The 16414-nt window shown below is 44.6% G+C and overlaps 1 protein-coding gene across 1 annotated transcript in view; it reads left to right on the top strand.

Moving 5' to 3' along the window:
* Nucleotides 1-16414, top strand: part of EML5 (EMAP like 5) — a 301798-nt gene that overhangs the window by 178425 nt on the left and 106959 nt on the right. Inside the window, exons 17-18 of the mRNA XM_073349376.2 lie at nucleotides 5986-6086; nucleotides 14816-15018. Of these exons, the coding sequence (XP_073205477.1) occupies nucleotides 5986-6086; nucleotides 14816-15018 (304 nt within the window). The remainder of the gene's footprint in view (nucleotides 1-5985; nucleotides 6087-14815; nucleotides 15019-16414) is intronic.

Raw genomic sequence — 16414 nt, 5'->3', positions numbered from 1 at the left:
TGTGATTAGGCCCTATGATTGTGTCCCCTGAATAGATAGGTGGACACAGTTGGCAACAGGCTTTGTTGCAAGAATAGGTTCCTGGGTTAGTGGTTCTGTTGTGTGGTTGCTGGTGAGTATTTGCTTCAGGTTGGGGGGCTGTCTGTAAGCAAGGACTGGCCTGTCTCCCAAGATCTGTGAGAGTGATGGGTCGTCCTTCAGGATAGGTTGTAGATCCTTGATGATGCATTGGAGAGGTTTTAGTTGGGGGCTGAAGGTGATGGCTAGTGGCGTTCTGTTATTTTCTTTGTTAGGCCTGTCCTGTAGTAGGTGACTTCTGGGTACTCTTCTGGCTCTGTCAATCTGTTTCTTCACTTCAGCAGGTGGGTATTGTAGTTGTAAGAATGCTTGCTAGAGATCTTGTAGGTGTTTGTCTCTGTCTGAGGGGTTGCAGCAAATGCGGTTGTATTGTAGAGCTTGGCTGTAGACAATGGATTGTGTGGTGTGGTCTGGATGAAAGCTGGAGGCATGTAGGTAGGAATAGCGGTCAGTAGGTTTCCCGGATAGGGTGGTGTTTATGTGACCATAAACACTTATGCTTATTAGCACCATAGTGTCCAGGTTATTAGCTTATTAGCACCATAGTGTCCAGGAAGTGGATCTCTTGTGTGGACTGGTCCAGGCTGAGATTGATGGTGGGATGGAAATTGTTGAAACCATGGTGTAATTCCTCAAGGGCTTCTTTTCCATGGGTCCAGATGATGAAGATGTCATCAATGTAGTGCAAGTAGAGTAGGGGCATTAGGGGACAAGAGCTGAGGAAGTGTTGTTCTTTTATTTCAGGTATGCAGACAAGGAGTTAAAAAGACTGCTCTGCAGTTTCAAACTTGGCCTGTGTGGCAAAACAGTGTTTAAAACTGATGACCATATTTGTTATATTGTCTGCACTGGCATCATTCATGATGTACAGGGGTACTAGATATATCTGGAAATGTAATTCCAAGTGCTGAGGAAACATGGGGCAGTCCAACAAGCTCTCCTTCAGGCCTTAGGAAGGCACAAGGCTGGCCTGGAGTACTAAAGCCTGAGTCAGTCAAAATTTCTGAGTGGCAGGGCCCAGTGCCAGTTTTGCCTGACATTATTGCTGACCCGTCTTGGTATTTGAAGGAGATGATACTGAGCTCATTGGATGAGGTGGTGCCCCCCTACAAATGGTTCTCAGAATGTCTTCCAAATTGTGCTTCTCATTCTCAAGAATGCTCTCAGGCGTATCAATGTGAAGAAGAGATGGTACAGACACTCTTGTCCTTCCTGACAAAGAGGATCTTAAAGCCAGGGCCACTGGGTGAAAGAAGGAAAGGAATTTTATTCTACATACTTTCAGGCAGAAAAAAGATGGGAAATCTCTGGCCCTTCTTGGATCTCAGGGAACTGAATCAGTATCGGGTCAAAAAAACAATTCTAGATAGTTACCCTGGAAGCCACTACAACTCTCTTAGATGAAGTTTAATTGCTATGTGCTCTAGAACTGAATGCTTGCATGCACCTTAGAATGCTCTTCAAGCTTTCAGATATAAGGTAAAGGAACATCACTTCCTTCACTGTCTTATCTCTTGAATTGGTGTCTGCTTTGTGTATGTTCACAAAATTCTTGATGAAAGTCACTGCCTTCCTGCCCAGTCTGGGAGCATGCACGTTCACTAAGTTGGCTGATTGGCTGATTAAGGACACTACTTTGGATCATGTGAAAGACCAGCCCATATCACTACCAGAATGGAGTCACTAGGATATGTGAAAAACTACCCACATTCTCAACAGTCCCCCGCAGACAATTGAAGTATACAGGAGCCCCACTAGACAGCTCAAATCAATTTTCCTTCTCCAGAGCAGGATCGTAGACATTCCCAGTTGGGCACAACAGATCAGCAAGAGAGTCAGCAGGTAAGTTTAGACCAGTGGTTCCCAAACTTTAACAACCTGTGAACCCCTTTCACTAAAATGTCAGGTCTCGTGAACTCCCTCCTAAAAATGAATATTTCCAGGGATTTCCTCCTTTACTTGAGTATAAATTATAAAAGCAGTGATCTTGGAAATATAAAATTTGTTTTTGTGACATGCTTATTACACACTATTTATTATCAATTATTATTTATCATTACAGTATTTTTATTGCATTATGAAAACGGCAACACTCTTCCAAGATCTCACTTTCGTAGCTTGTATCACTTTGAATAAGCCTGTTATAAGACAAGGCTCCTATGTTTCATCAAGGAGTATCAGATTTGAAACAGCATGGAAGTATTTAAGAAGCCAACTCAAAGAGTTCCTCCTACAAAAGCATTCAGGTCTTGAGCAGTCCAGGCAAACAACGCACATTACAACAAAGCTTAAACTTGTTCTTCATAATAATTTTAAAAACAATACTAGCTGCCTATTTAATTTTAAAACCAGCAAAAAATATCCACCTCCCTTTCCATTTCTTATAAGGAGTCTTGACATTTAAATCTCCTCAGTGTGATAGATATGCTTGCTTTGATCTGCTTAGCTCTTGGAAGTCCAGGGGTTTCGGGCTGCTGGCGCCATGCTGGCCGGGGTCCCTATGGACAGCTCTGTCTGCCATTAGGGAATTTTTTCCCGAGAACCCATGTAATATTTCGCAAACTCCCAGGGGTTCATGAACCCCAGTTTGGGAACCACTGGTTTAGACAATGCTACTAACGTTCGGTCTCATGGCTGCAATGCTATTTGTGGTATCCAGGACATGTTTGCGTGTGAGTAGGAGCCTACCAAATTCACAGTCCATTTTGATCAATTTCACGGTCATAGGATTTTTAAAATCATAAATTTCATGATTTCACATATTTAAATCTGAAATTTCACGGTGTTGTAATTGTAGGGGTCCTGACCCAAAAAGAAGTTGTGGAGGAGTTGCAAAGTTATTATCGGGGGGTGGGGGGATTGTGGTGCTGCGACCCTTACTTCTGTGTTGCTGCTGGTGGTCGTGCTGCCTTCAGAGCTAGGCAGCTGGAGAACGGTGGCTTCTGGCCGGGATCCCAGCTCTTAAGGCAGAGCCGCTGTCAGCAGCAGCATAGAAGTAAGGATGGACTGGTATGGTATTGCCAACCTTACTTCTAGGCTGCTGCCTGCTGAGCTGGGCCCTCACTCAGTCAGCACCACCACCCTCCGGCTGCCCAGCTCTGAAGGCAGCAGCGCAGAAGTAAGGGTGGCATGGTATGGTATTGCCACGCTTCCTTGTGCGCTGCAGCTGGTGGAGCACTGCCTTCAGAGCTGAGCATCTGGCCAACAGCCACCATACTCTGGCCGCCCAGCAATGAAGGCAGTGCAGAAGTAAGGATGGCAATACCATGACCCCGCTAAAATAACCTTGCGACTCCTCTGCAACTCTCTTATGGTTCAGGACCCCCAATTTGAGAAATGCTGGTCTCCCCTGTGAAATCTGTATAGTAGAAAGTAAATGCACACAAAAGACCAGATTTCACGGGGCGACACCAGATTTCATGGTCCGTGACGCGTTTTTCATGGCCATGAATTTGGTAGGGCCCTACATATGAGGTAAGCTCTGCAGACCCTGCAATTCCAGTGGAAGTAAGTAGTACAGGAACTTTCACATCTCATCTGATGGCAGACAGTCTCCAGGCTACTCTGACCTGTTGACAGTTCAGGAACAATCACCAATTACAAATTGACCTTAAAATACCTCCTCTCCAAACTTTAGCAGCCACAGATGTGTCTAACCTGGTATGGGGAGCCAATGCAGAGGATTACGCACCCAGCGAATTTTTATCTCTATAGGAATTGCACTTGGACATAATTATTCTGGAGATGAGGGCAGTTCTGTACTGGTAGAGGGTTTCCAAGGAGACTTGAGAAGCACCTACAATTCTAGTTCCTACAGTTAAAAATAGGTTTGTCAAGTCATGCAAACAGGACTGAATGGACACTTTGTTCTCACCAGAAAAGCTACTTGACTAGTCTTTTCACATGTCTAAGTGAAAGACTAACTACATCCAGGTACGTTTGGCAGCCATTCTGGCCAATAGTGAACTAATTGAGGGTCAACCAGTGCAATGTCTGTGCGGTCCCTTGTCAGGTTCATGCAGGTCTTGAGGCTTTTAAAACCTCCAGTTAAAAAGCCTCCTGTGTCGTGGGATATTAATATCAAGATGACAAAATTGATGAAAGCTCCTTTTAAGCAACTCAGTCTCTCTGAGCTTAAGTTTCTCACAAGAAAAGTAATTTTTACCTGGTAGCAGTGAGTTCAGCTTGCAGAGCCCTAGTAACAGACCCAGTGTACACCAGATTTTACAAGGATAAGACAATACAGTGGACATATTGAAGATTGCTCTCTAAGTTGGTGTCTGAATTCCACTTTAATAAGCTGTTTGTCCTGCCAGTGTGTTTTGCATGTCCATTCCGGAATACTCCTCTCTCTACACTTAATGTCTGAAGGTGCTTAGTGTTGTTTTTGGAAAAGACAAAAGCCTTCAGAAAGTCCACCCATCTTTTTCATTTGATGCCACTTTACTGGGCAGTACTGTATATTGCTAAGAAGACAATATGATTGCATTTTATATAGCTAGCACCAGGATTGCTTGATACTAAAGCTATTGTCAAGGTACACTCATTTTGAAGCAACACTGTCACCATCTCCTGCTTCAGGTATATTTTCATTAAGAAATCTCAAAGCAGATACATAGTCTTACTCCACATACATATATTAGGCATTTATTGCTTGGATTTCACCTCCAGAATGGACTCCTGTTTTAGACTTGTCATGCTCAATAACTTATTTTCAAAGTAGATTACATGTTGTAGGATTTCATATGCTGTCCTACCATTAGAGCTCAGAGCCTTTTCTCAGATGTTTTTCTCTTGCACCTTTTATTACTGATTTTTTTTCCCCTAGGGCCCTTTTTTAATCTTATGCTGATCATTTCGGATTGGCTTTTCTATCTGGGGAGCTTCACCTCAAACTCTGTCATTGAAATTGACTGCAATGTTGGAGGACAGCATTTATATATGACAGATTGTGGCGTAAAGTGGTTAGTAACGGACTGGCTTGTGGTGCCCTCAGAGTCAAAAAATCTTAGGAAGCTAAAAGCTAAAGGAGTTCTCCCATTTTTGCACTAAGGAGCAAATACCCATGAGTGAGACTCCTACAAAATGATATTTTCAGAGAAGCGGAATTACTGGTAAATAACTTTCTCTTACATAGATAGGAAATATAGCTCAAAGTGATAGGATCTTTCAAAACAGTAGTCCCTGTAGCTGTGTATTGTGTGTCTGTATTTAGGAACATACAAAGAAATACAAAATGTGTCAGCAAACAAAGATGACAGGGTTGTTTTTTTTTTTTTCAAAAACTGCTGAAGATAGGTATTGTAAGATACATGTGACAAACAATGTCATACCCATTATTGTTTAAGTCCACTAGAATGATGGAAAAGTTCAGTAAAAAGTGTATGGACATTGTCATTGATTTTCAGAATGAGAAACTGATGTAGATACAGTCTGCAATTAATGTAACCTTACAGCCCTTAATTTGCTATCAAGGCTTAATTCCCAAAGAGTAAATATCATTGCATTATTTTAGGTCAAGTATGTTCTTTTACAAAGAAAATGCTGTTGAGTGGATTGCTGAAGTAGAGCAGTTTCTCCAGATTTCTAATCTGCAAACTGTCAAATTAAGAGTTAGACAAACTCAGTACCTTTAGTTCAATGGCCTGCCTTCCTATTTCTCCTAATAAAAGAATGGTTAAGAGCTATAGGAATGTTTTATGAGATAAATATTAGCAAGCTGGACATTCACACAGAAATCTGTGTACATCTGATGAAGTGGGTACTAGCCCACGAAAGCTTATGCCCAAATAAATTTGTTAGTTTCTAAGGTGTCACAAGAACTCCTCATTGTTTTTACAGAAAAATATGAGTGTATACATTTGTCTGTGGATCAAGGCAGTGAAATATTTTACTTTTTTATTTCAGAGGAAGCAAAGATAAGATTTTTGTTGTTAAAATTAATCCTTATATGCCTGATAAACTGATAACAGCTGGAATTAAACACATGAAATTCTGGCATAGAGCAGGTAAGGAAAGGCATGTTTTTCTTGTATTTTTAACTGCAACATTGTCTGTTATACCTAAGATAGTTATTGTTATGTATTCTGTATGATTTTTGACACATGCATATATCAGTAGGTTATCTCTTTCTAACTCCTATTAATAGTAAAATTAATTTCTGTTATGGTAGTGTCAGAGACCCCAAGAAAGATCATCTCCCCATTGTGCTAGGTGTAATGCAGCATGCAGGAAAACGTAATGCCTGCCTTGGAGAGGTTAGTCTAGTTTTTATAAATAATAGTTATGCCATTAATAGTTGTCACAATTCAGGGCAATTGCACCATATTCCCCCTCCATGGTCCCTTGAAGCACCCCTGAGGCTCCAGGCTCCTCAGCTGTCACATCTCTTGGGTGGAGACCCATGTGTCTCTCCCTCCTGACCAGGGGCTTTTCCAGGTTACACAGAACCCTGCTTACACTGTGATAGTCCCAGCAAGCCAGACTGCCTAAACAGGCCAGCATCGTCACTTTGCTTTCTCTTTCAAGGCTACAAACAATGTATTTGGCAGCAATTATAAGTTATCACACAGTCCTTTATAAGCAAGCACATTTATTCTTAAGGTGAAAGTATTACAGAGAAAACATTAAAAACAATAAAAGCCCCTACATGCATGTTAATAAGCTTGCCAGAGATCACCCATATGTCTTATGGGGCCCCAGTAGGCCAAAGTCCTTCCAACCCTTCCCAGGAAGAATTGGAGCTCCCTTGGACAGAAGGGTCTGTCCATTTGTTGGATCAGAAAAAAAGGCTCTGAGTCAATTTAAACTCAGGCTATTTATCCCAAAGTCTTTTCTTTGCCTGTTGGTCTCTGTGGGGAATATAGTTTGTGCTAGTATATGTGAGCCTCCCCAGGAGGTGGTATCTCTCTGGGGAGATTACAACTTGCCTGATTTGCCTTAATCATCTATTGTTTTAGTTCCTGTAGGAGCTGTGGTAGCTCTTCCGCATGGAATAGAACAGTCATACATAAAACATTCATTTAAAACAATGGACCCCAAAGATGCTGCATGGAGTTGCAATGTTTGTGACATCTCCCCATGAAGAAGTTACATACAGTCTAGCCCACAATAATACATAAATTTAACACCATGAGGTGTTTCAAGAGTATTTCAGGAAATACCATATCTGTCACAAAAGTTATATAGCTCAAAATATCTCATGCACAATTCTAGGATAATGTAATAAATCCCACTCAATGTATACAAAGAAGTTTTCAAGTGATACCAAAGAGGACAAGGTAATAATTTCAGACCTTCAATATTTGGTAGGTAAAATACGTACATAGATACATATATAAAATAGAGATATATTGATCTAAATCACAAAGGAATGCAATTTTAATAATCTAAGGTCCACCTGTAAGAGGCACAAATAAGATTGCAGACAAGGCTCTTGCAGTGAATATACCTACTAATTATACTTTGTGGGTCTGTCTTTGCTAAACGTGACTACAAAAACTCAAGAAGTTAAAGAATAGATGCATATTTAATCTATTTGAAAATGTTTAATTTAGAGCAATGGAAAAACACCATCTAAATGGTATTCTGAACTCCAGTGTATCAGATCTTGAAAGGCACATGGAGCCAAAAGGGTCTTTGAAAAGATTACCTCCTTTGCTGGAGAAAACTGCTGTGTTGACAAGACCTCCAAATACTCAGACATCATCAGTAGTTCTGAAAATATACTGGCTCGGGTGAATCCTTCCCATTCCTTTTAAGATTCATCCTAAGAGCTATAGAACATTTAACGGCAAGGAAAACAGTCACCCTAGTCATCTCAGTCATGGACTGCCCAAGAAATTATCCAGGTTCAACCCAGGCCACAGTAGGCTGCTGTTTAATAAAGTTATTACAATGCTGGCAAGCTGTTGCTGAGCAGATTAACTCTTCTTTGAATATTGTCCCTATGGGTTCTCCACTGTAGGTGTGGCAGCACCCCTTACCCCTGGGATCGGAAATCTTCATCAGCAGTGCCTGTCAGACTGCACATTCACACCTCTCCTCTCTCACGCCATGAGTGGGACATATATATATTGTTGTGCTGTCTGACCGCCCCCCACCCCCGAGTTCCTTCTCTACCGCCTTTGGTCTGGGATGGAATCCGCAGAAGAGCCCGCTTCTCCTTTTTCCCTCATTAGAATAGTGCCTTACCTGTCAGTTTTAGTGTAATTTAGAACTTCTTCTTCTTCCCTCTATCAAAAAACATTTGTTTTTGCTTCACCTTTATGATTACCTCATCAGTTAGGTTTTCATTTCCCTGCTTCTCACCCTTCCGAACCAGGAAGCTTTTTTCCTCACCCTTATGCCCAGATTTCCCAGCTTTAAGAGGTGCAACTCTTGCTATAATGCCCTCCAGTAATGGACAGCTACCCGCAGTGCGTTCACTTTCTGGAAGAGGAACTCATCCCACAGAAGTGTTCCCACTGTCACAACTTGACTGCCAGAGCAGAAAAGACTGGAACATTCGGTTATAACTTCTCCTCATGGAGAAATCACAGCGCCCAGCATCGAACCCGGCCCTGGACTCTCCTCCTATGTGGCTTTCACGCTCTGCCAGGTTGTCCACTGATCCTCATTCCCCACGTCCCTCTAAGAGAAAGTTGTGTCTTTCTTGCTCTGACAAGAAGAAACAGGCTCCCTCCTCACAGTCTGAGGCACAGCTCGCCAGAACACCTTCCCCTGTGAGGTCAGTAGCCTCAACATCATCTGACAGGGGACACAGCTCCAGGACCTGACTTCCTCTTGTTTCGGCATGAAACTAAGGACCTAACCAGGCAGAGCTACAGCCCTCAGCACCATATCTCGGCTCTGGAGACCAAGACAGACTGACTTCAGGAGCTATGGCACTTACAAAACCACCGGCACTGGCGTCCTTTTTGGCACAGTTGAAGCCATCGACACAGAGCAAGTCCTTGGCCCCACCAAAACTGCCAGCACCAACCAGGTCCTCAGCACCAACAAAGCCGTCGCCACTGAGCGAGTCCTTAGCACTGACCAAGTCTTCAGCTCCACCTGGGCACCGAGTCATGTACTGGTGCTGATGATGGTCCTTCCTCCTCTCCAGGAATTTAGATACCAAAAAGACCAGCTTGTATCTGACATGCCCGAGTCACCTCTGCTCAGACATGACCTCCTCCCACTTCCACCCTCCTCTCTGGACTCATAACATTCTTCCCTTTTCCCCCCGACAAGTATCGGGGGTAGCCATGTTAGTCTGTATCCACAAAAACAACAAGGAGTCTGGTGGCACCTTAAAGACTAGTCTTTAAGGTGCCACCAGACTCCTTGTTGTTCCCCTGACAAGGGCACCCTCCTTCCCCAGTGACGAGGAGGAAGAAGAGAAGGAGGAGTGCTCCATTGCACCCTCTTATTCAAGACAGGCTCCAACGACTTCATCTACACATCCTCACTATTTGCAATCCACATCTGGACCACAATCCTGTTGTGGACCACTGTGGATGCAACTACACATTCCACTCCTCCACATTGGCCATGTTGGGGACATGTATAGGGCACAATTCGGGAAGCCTCCCATGGAGCAATGCCAGAGAACTATACCTCTCCCTTCTCCATTGGTCTCTTGCACACCAGAGACTGAACCTCCCCATCAAAGTACTGAATGAGGGGGAAGAATAGGAGGAGGAAGCTCCACAAACATTATATTTCTCCTCTTCTTCCCCCAATGAGGCTATCATGCCCCCATATCCTACTGCTGCTGACAACTTCAGACACATTCAAGAATTAGTCCACAGAATTTAAGTCTCCTTCCAGATTCCTTTGGAGGAAGTGAAAGATCAGGAGCATAAATTGCTCGATGTCCTGCACACATTATCTTTCTCCAAAATTGCCCTACCTATCAACAAGGTTCTTCTCAATCCTGCAAAACTGCTCTGGCAGACCCCAGTGGCCATCCCTCCAACCTGAAAATGGGCAGACAAAAAATGTTATTGCAAAAGATGTGGAATTTCTTTTCTCGCATCCCACCCCAGATTCTCTAGTAGTTAATATGGTGCAAGAGTAATGATCTCAAGTTGCAGTGGAGGAGGTTTAGGTTGGATATTAGGAAAAACTTTGTCACTAGAAGGGTGATGAAACACTGGAATGCGTTACCTAGGGAGGTGGTGGAATCTCCTTCCTTAGAAGTTTTTAAGGTCAGGCTTGACAAAGCCCTGGCTGGGATGATTTAGTTGGGATTGGTCCTGCTTTGGGCAGGGGGTTGGACTAGATGACCTCCTGAGGTCCCTTCCAACCCTGATATTCTATGATTCTAGGAAGAGAAAGGACAACAAGTATCTACCTGTCAGGACAGACACTGGAAATGCTTAATTTATTCGGACGCAAGGCTTATTCATCTGCCACACTCCAATTTTGAATAGCTAATTACGAGGCTCTTATGGCCAAGTACAACTACCTCAGTTACTCCAAAATAGAGGAATTCTGCCATAACCTTCCTGAGGCCAAGAAAGAACAATTCCAGGTGCTTATATCTGAGGGATACCTCTTGGCCCATACAGCCCTACGAGCCCCATTGCAGATATCACTCTCGCTCCATCGCAACTGCATGGTTATGAGGCGGGCACCATGATTGCACCTCTCAGGCTTTCCTAAGGCGGTACAAACCACAGTTGAAGACTTACCCTTTGAGGGCCCCAGACTATTCATGGTGCATACGGTTGATTCCCTAAACTCCCTTAAAGACTGCCAAGTTACTCTCCTCTCCCTTAATATTTACACACCAGTGCCAAAGAGACACCTACAAAAGTATAATCTCCCCCCACAATCCTGACCACTGCAGTACACTCCTCAGTAGCACTATGACACTCAGCGCCAACAACAAAAGCCCCCTACCAAACGTAGACGGGCCACTCCTCAAGGGACTACCTCTCTCACACCTGCAGCCAAGCAACAATTTTGAAGGTAGGTCAAGGCCTCAAGAAGCCTCTCCCTTTTCCAGTCACATCAACCATCTTCGACATACCACCAGTTTGGTGACGGATTAGCTCCATTCTTTCCATCTTGGAGACTAATCACCTCAGACATATGGGTTCTAGAGATCATCAGGGAAGGATACTCCATCCCTTTACTATCTATCCTTCCTCTCTCCCCGTCCCTCTTCAGGGACCCCCTCATGAACCCATTCTATGAGAAGAAATAATTCATCTTCTTCACTTGTGAGCCATAGTACTGGTCCCTTCCCAACACAGAAGAATGAGTTTCTAGAATTTTTTTCTGATCCAGAAGAAATCTGGCAGCTGATCCTGGACCTTCAAAACCTAAACAAGTTTGTCAAACTACAACACTTCAAGATGGTTACCTTCTCTACCATTATCCCAGCACTGGAACAGGGGGACTTGCTCTCGGCCCTCGACCTCCGAGATACGTATTTCCATTTCACAATACACAGATTGTATATAGCCCACAGATGGTTTCTCCAGTTCCCCATGGGAGCCAAACATAATCAGTACAAGGTACTGCCTTTTGGACTGTTGACAGCCCCTTGTGTATTCTCCAAAGTCCTTGCTGTAATTGCTGCCTATGTAAGTAAACAAGGTGTCATCATCTTTCCATACTTAGGCAACTGTCTCCACAAGGTCTCATCCAAAGCCAACACTCTTCGTGCCGTCCAGATCTCAATGGACCTTTTCACAAATCTAGGCCACAGTGTGAACTTACCAGTACAACACCTGGAGTTCATCGGCGCACAACTAGATGCCGTACAAGGCAGAGCCTTCCTTCCACCTCACAGATTCTTCACTATGGTGGATCTTGTATCCAAGGTACAAGCCTGTCCCCAGATTTCCAACAGAATGTGTCTCCAGCTAATATGACACATGACCGCCACCACGTTCATGGGTAAAGCACACATGATTACACATGTGATGTCTTCAGGCATATGTCTGTACAGCATATGTCCCTCACGGACACAGCAGCCACAAACTGTTATTCATGCCGAGGACGGTAAAGGACTCACTACTCTGGTAGACACAGCCCAAGAACATCTGTGTTGGGGTTCATTTCCTTCAGCCAGCACCAATCATGATTCTAACAACTGACGCCTCCTTCATGGGTTGGGGAGTGCACCTTCACACTCATATGGTGGAGGGCAGATGGTCTTTAACCAAATCCACCCTACACATCAGCCTCCTAGAGATACAGGTAGTCCGCAATTCCTGGCGATGTTTCCTCCCACTGATTGCATATCGCACCGTCAAAGTCATGATGGACAGTATCATCTGCATGTTTTTACATCAACAGACAAGGCAGAGCAAGGTCCCACTCTTTATACTCGGATACACCAGTTCCATAATTTCAGTGCCTCCAACACGACAACACCATCTCAGCCACATTCCTCCCTGGACACCAGAACTTCACTGTGGACTCACTGAGCGGAAGATTCTTCCATGATCACAACTGGGAACTGGATAAGCAACTCCTTCAGCTTATCTTCAACTACTGGGGATTCCCGCACATAGATCTTTTTGTCGCACCACAAAATGTCTGATGCCCTCAATTCTGCTAAAGAGTTGGATTGGGACACAGGTCTTTGGAAGACACATTCCTCAGCCCAGGGGATGCACCACTGCTCTATGTCTTCCCTCCCTTCCCCTTTCTGTTTTGAGTACTCCACAAGATTCAGGGGGATTGAACCTATGTTATCCTTATCGCTTCAACGTTTCCACGAGAGATCTAGTATACTTACCTCTTTTGCATGATGGTAAGCAAACTGATCTCCTCCATCCAACTCCACACCTCCTTTCACAGGATGCAGGTCACATTCTCCATCCCAATCCACAGGTGCTCCACCTCAAAGCCTGGCTCCTCCGTGGTTCTTGGATTTGGAAATAACCTGTTCAGATGCAGTTAAACAGATACTCTGGAATAGCAGACGCAACACGACTAGATGCACTTAATGTCACAAATGGACTAGGTTCCAATGCTGGTGCACCTCCCATCAGGTTGATGCAATAAGCGCTCAACTACCACTTATCCTAGACCAGGGATTGGCAACCTCTGGCATGCAGCCCATCAGAGAAATCCGCTGGTGGGCCAGGATGGTTTGTTTACCTGCAGTGTCCACAGGTTTGGCTGATCACAGCTCCCACTGGCTGCAGTTCACCGTTCCAGGCCAATGGGGGCTGCGGGAAGCAGTGCGGGCTGAGGGATATGCTGGCCGCTGCTTCCTGCAGCCCCCCATTGGCCTGGAATGGCGAACCGTGACCAGTGGGAGCTGCGATCGGCTGAACCTGTGGATGCTGCAGGTAAACAAACCGTCCTGGCCCGCCAGCGGATTTCCCTGACGGGCCATGTGTCAAAGGTTGCCGATCCCTGTCCTAGACTATATTTTACACCCTAAATGGTCAGGATTATCCACCAACACCATTCGTGTGCATTTGGCAGCCATTGCCACTTTTCACTGCCACAATAGACAGCCATTCTGTCTTCACACATCCACTCATAAAATGTTTCCTGAAAGGTCTCCAAAATATTTTCCCCCACATACAGGCTCTGACCCCGGCCTTGTTCTACTGTCTCTTACTAGACCTCTATTTGAACTGATGGCAACATGGTCCTACCTTCACTTATTAATGAAAACGGCCTTTTTTGTCTCTATCACCTCTGCCTGATGGGTCGGTGAAATTGGGGCACTTATGACATATTCTCCATATATACTTTTTCATAAACTCAAGAATGCACATAGTGGCAGTATCCTGTAGAAAGTGTAGAGATAGTCGGTCATTGTGAAGGAGACTTATCATTGTGAGTATAAGCACTGAGATAGAGATCAGTCCTACTATATTCTAAGTCAAGATCCACTACTGAAACTAGAGCTGGAACTGGTGGACCTGAGACCACATGATACTGAAGTATGTTTTTTGGGGGAAATCTTCATCAGTTCCAAATGCAGGCAAACACATCCAGAGGTTTGTCACTGAAGATATAGCACAGTGCTTTGAAGATATAAAAATCCCTAGATCTTCATCTGTTAGGTGGCACTGAGACAACTCAAACATGTTGTCTCAAACACGTTACTCTGAGTTACTCTGAGAATTTTGTGAAAATTCACATCTCGTTTTCGCGCCTGACAGGTCACAAGATACTGGACATGGGCATCCTGATATACAGAAACTATTTGACATACAATTTAGAGGCTTTTAAAAAATATTGGTAATAACATTTCTGTCACTTATAGGCCAGTACAGGATACTGTATCAACACAAATTTTAAAGCTAAAGTTCTAAAATAACTTTCCTTCAAAAATATAGCATGAAAAGAATGTGTTGGTAGGGTTTAAAGTTTTTACATTGGAGTAATATGGTCATCCCAAACTCATTCCATTAAAATCTTTATACCATACTATCATATGACAGAAAATTAAAGTCTGTATTTAGACACTCTCTCACTCTCACTCCCTCTGATATATCTGTATTTATGTTTACCTGTGTGTGTATATAAATTCAAGTCCTGATTCAAGTGGCATGTAAAATGAATTCCTAAAGGTGAGATGCATTCTTTTTCTTCAAAGGTGCCAAAAAATGGGGGAAGGTGAGAAGTAATGATTTGTGAAGAACCTTCAAAGTTTGCTTATTCCAAAGCTAGAGGGAAACAGATTTATTATTCTGGATAGGTTGCCCTATAAATTATTTTGAAAGTGATACTTGCAAGCATTTGATTACTTGTTTTTATTCTAAACCAGGGGGAGGACTGATTGGGAGAAAGGGCTGCATAGGTGCAATGGGAAGAACTGATACAATGATGTGTGCAGTATACGGCTGGACTGAAGAGATGGCATTCTCTGGAACTTCCACTGGGGATGTGTGTATCTGGAGAGATTTGTTTCTCATAAAAACAGTCAAAGCACACGATGGTCCAGTATTTAGCATGCATGCATTAGAAAAAGTAAGTGAACTATTTGGATTTTAAATGAGACATAGTTTGGATTAATAAAAATCTCTTTGTGGCTAGGCCTAACATAAATGTAGTCTATTACCATATAATTGGAGTTCAGGATTCTAGATTAGGGTGACCAGACAGCAAATGTGAAAAATCGGGATGGGGTGGGGGGTAATAGGAACCTATATAAGAAAAAGACCCAAAAATTGGGACTATCCCTATAAAATTGGGACATCTGGTCACCCTATTCTAGATGGTGCTCCCCACTCTCAAGTCAGCGGGAACAGAGAGTGTTGCATTTCCTAGTAGGAGGAAGTGCATTGTATCATTATATTACAGTGACTCCTCTCATTGATTTTTAAGAGCTGCATGTCCTCCTTCTTTAATGATGCCTTAAGAGTAAAAGTGGATAAAGCAGATAAAGTGGAGGGACTTTCAGGGGGTGAAAGGAGATTCGATTACATTGCATTAAAAGAAACATATGCCAGTGATGTTTGTTACTATGTGAAGACTTGAGCAGATGTATGGTTGCCAACTTTCTAGCTGCACAAAACCAAACACCCTTACCCTGCTCTGCCCCTTCCCTGAGGCCCTGCCCCCACTCACTCCAGCCCCCCTCCCTCTATCGCTTGCTTTTGCCCACCCTCACTCACTTTCACTGGACTGGGGCAGGAGGTCGGGGTGAGGGAGGGGGTGAGGCCTCCAGCTGGGGGTGTGGGCTCCAGGGTGGGGCCAGAAATGAGGGGTTCAGGTTGTGGGAGGGGGCTCAGGTCTGGGGCAGGGAACTGAGGTGCGGGAGGAGGGCTCTGGCTGGGGGGAGGGGTCTGGGGTCGTGCTGGGGATGAGAGGTTTGGAGTGCAGGAGCAGACTCGGGGCTGGGGCGCAGGAGGGGGTGCAGGCTCCAGCTGGAGGTGTGGGCTCTGGGGTGGGGCTGGGGATAAAGGGTTTGAGATGCAAGAGGGGGCTCAGGGCTGGGGGGTAGGGGTTCTGACCTTGGGCAGCGGGTTGGGGTGAGGGTGCGGGGTATGGGAGAGAGTTAGCATATGGGAGGGGGTTCTGACCTGGGGCAGGGAGTTGGGTTGAGGGGGGGATGGGGGTCTGGGGTTAGGATGTGGGAGGGGGTTCTGACCTGGGGCAGGGGGGTGGTGTGCAGGAGGGAGTTCAGGGTGTGGGCTTCAGCCAGGAAGTGCTTACCTCAGGCGACTCCTGGTTGGCAGTGCAACGAAACTAAGGCAGGCTCACTGCCTGCCTTTCCGCCCTGGCTCCACACTACACCCGGAAGCAGCCAGCATGTCCCTGCGGCCCTTCGTCAGATGGGCCAGGGGTCTCTGCGTGCTGCCCCTGCCCACAGGCACCGCCCCCACAGCTCCCATTGGTTGCAGTTCCCAGCCAGTGGAAGCTG

Source organism: Lepidochelys kempii, chromosome 6 (assembly GCF_965140285.1).
Source record: "Lepidochelys kempii isolate rLepKem1 chromosome 6, rLepKem1.hap1, whole genome shotgun sequence".
Classification (NCBI taxonomy): domain Eukaryota; kingdom Metazoa; phylum Chordata; order Testudines; family Cheloniidae; genus Lepidochelys; species Lepidochelys kempii.
This window is presented reverse-complemented; position numbering and strand designations above follow the sequence as displayed.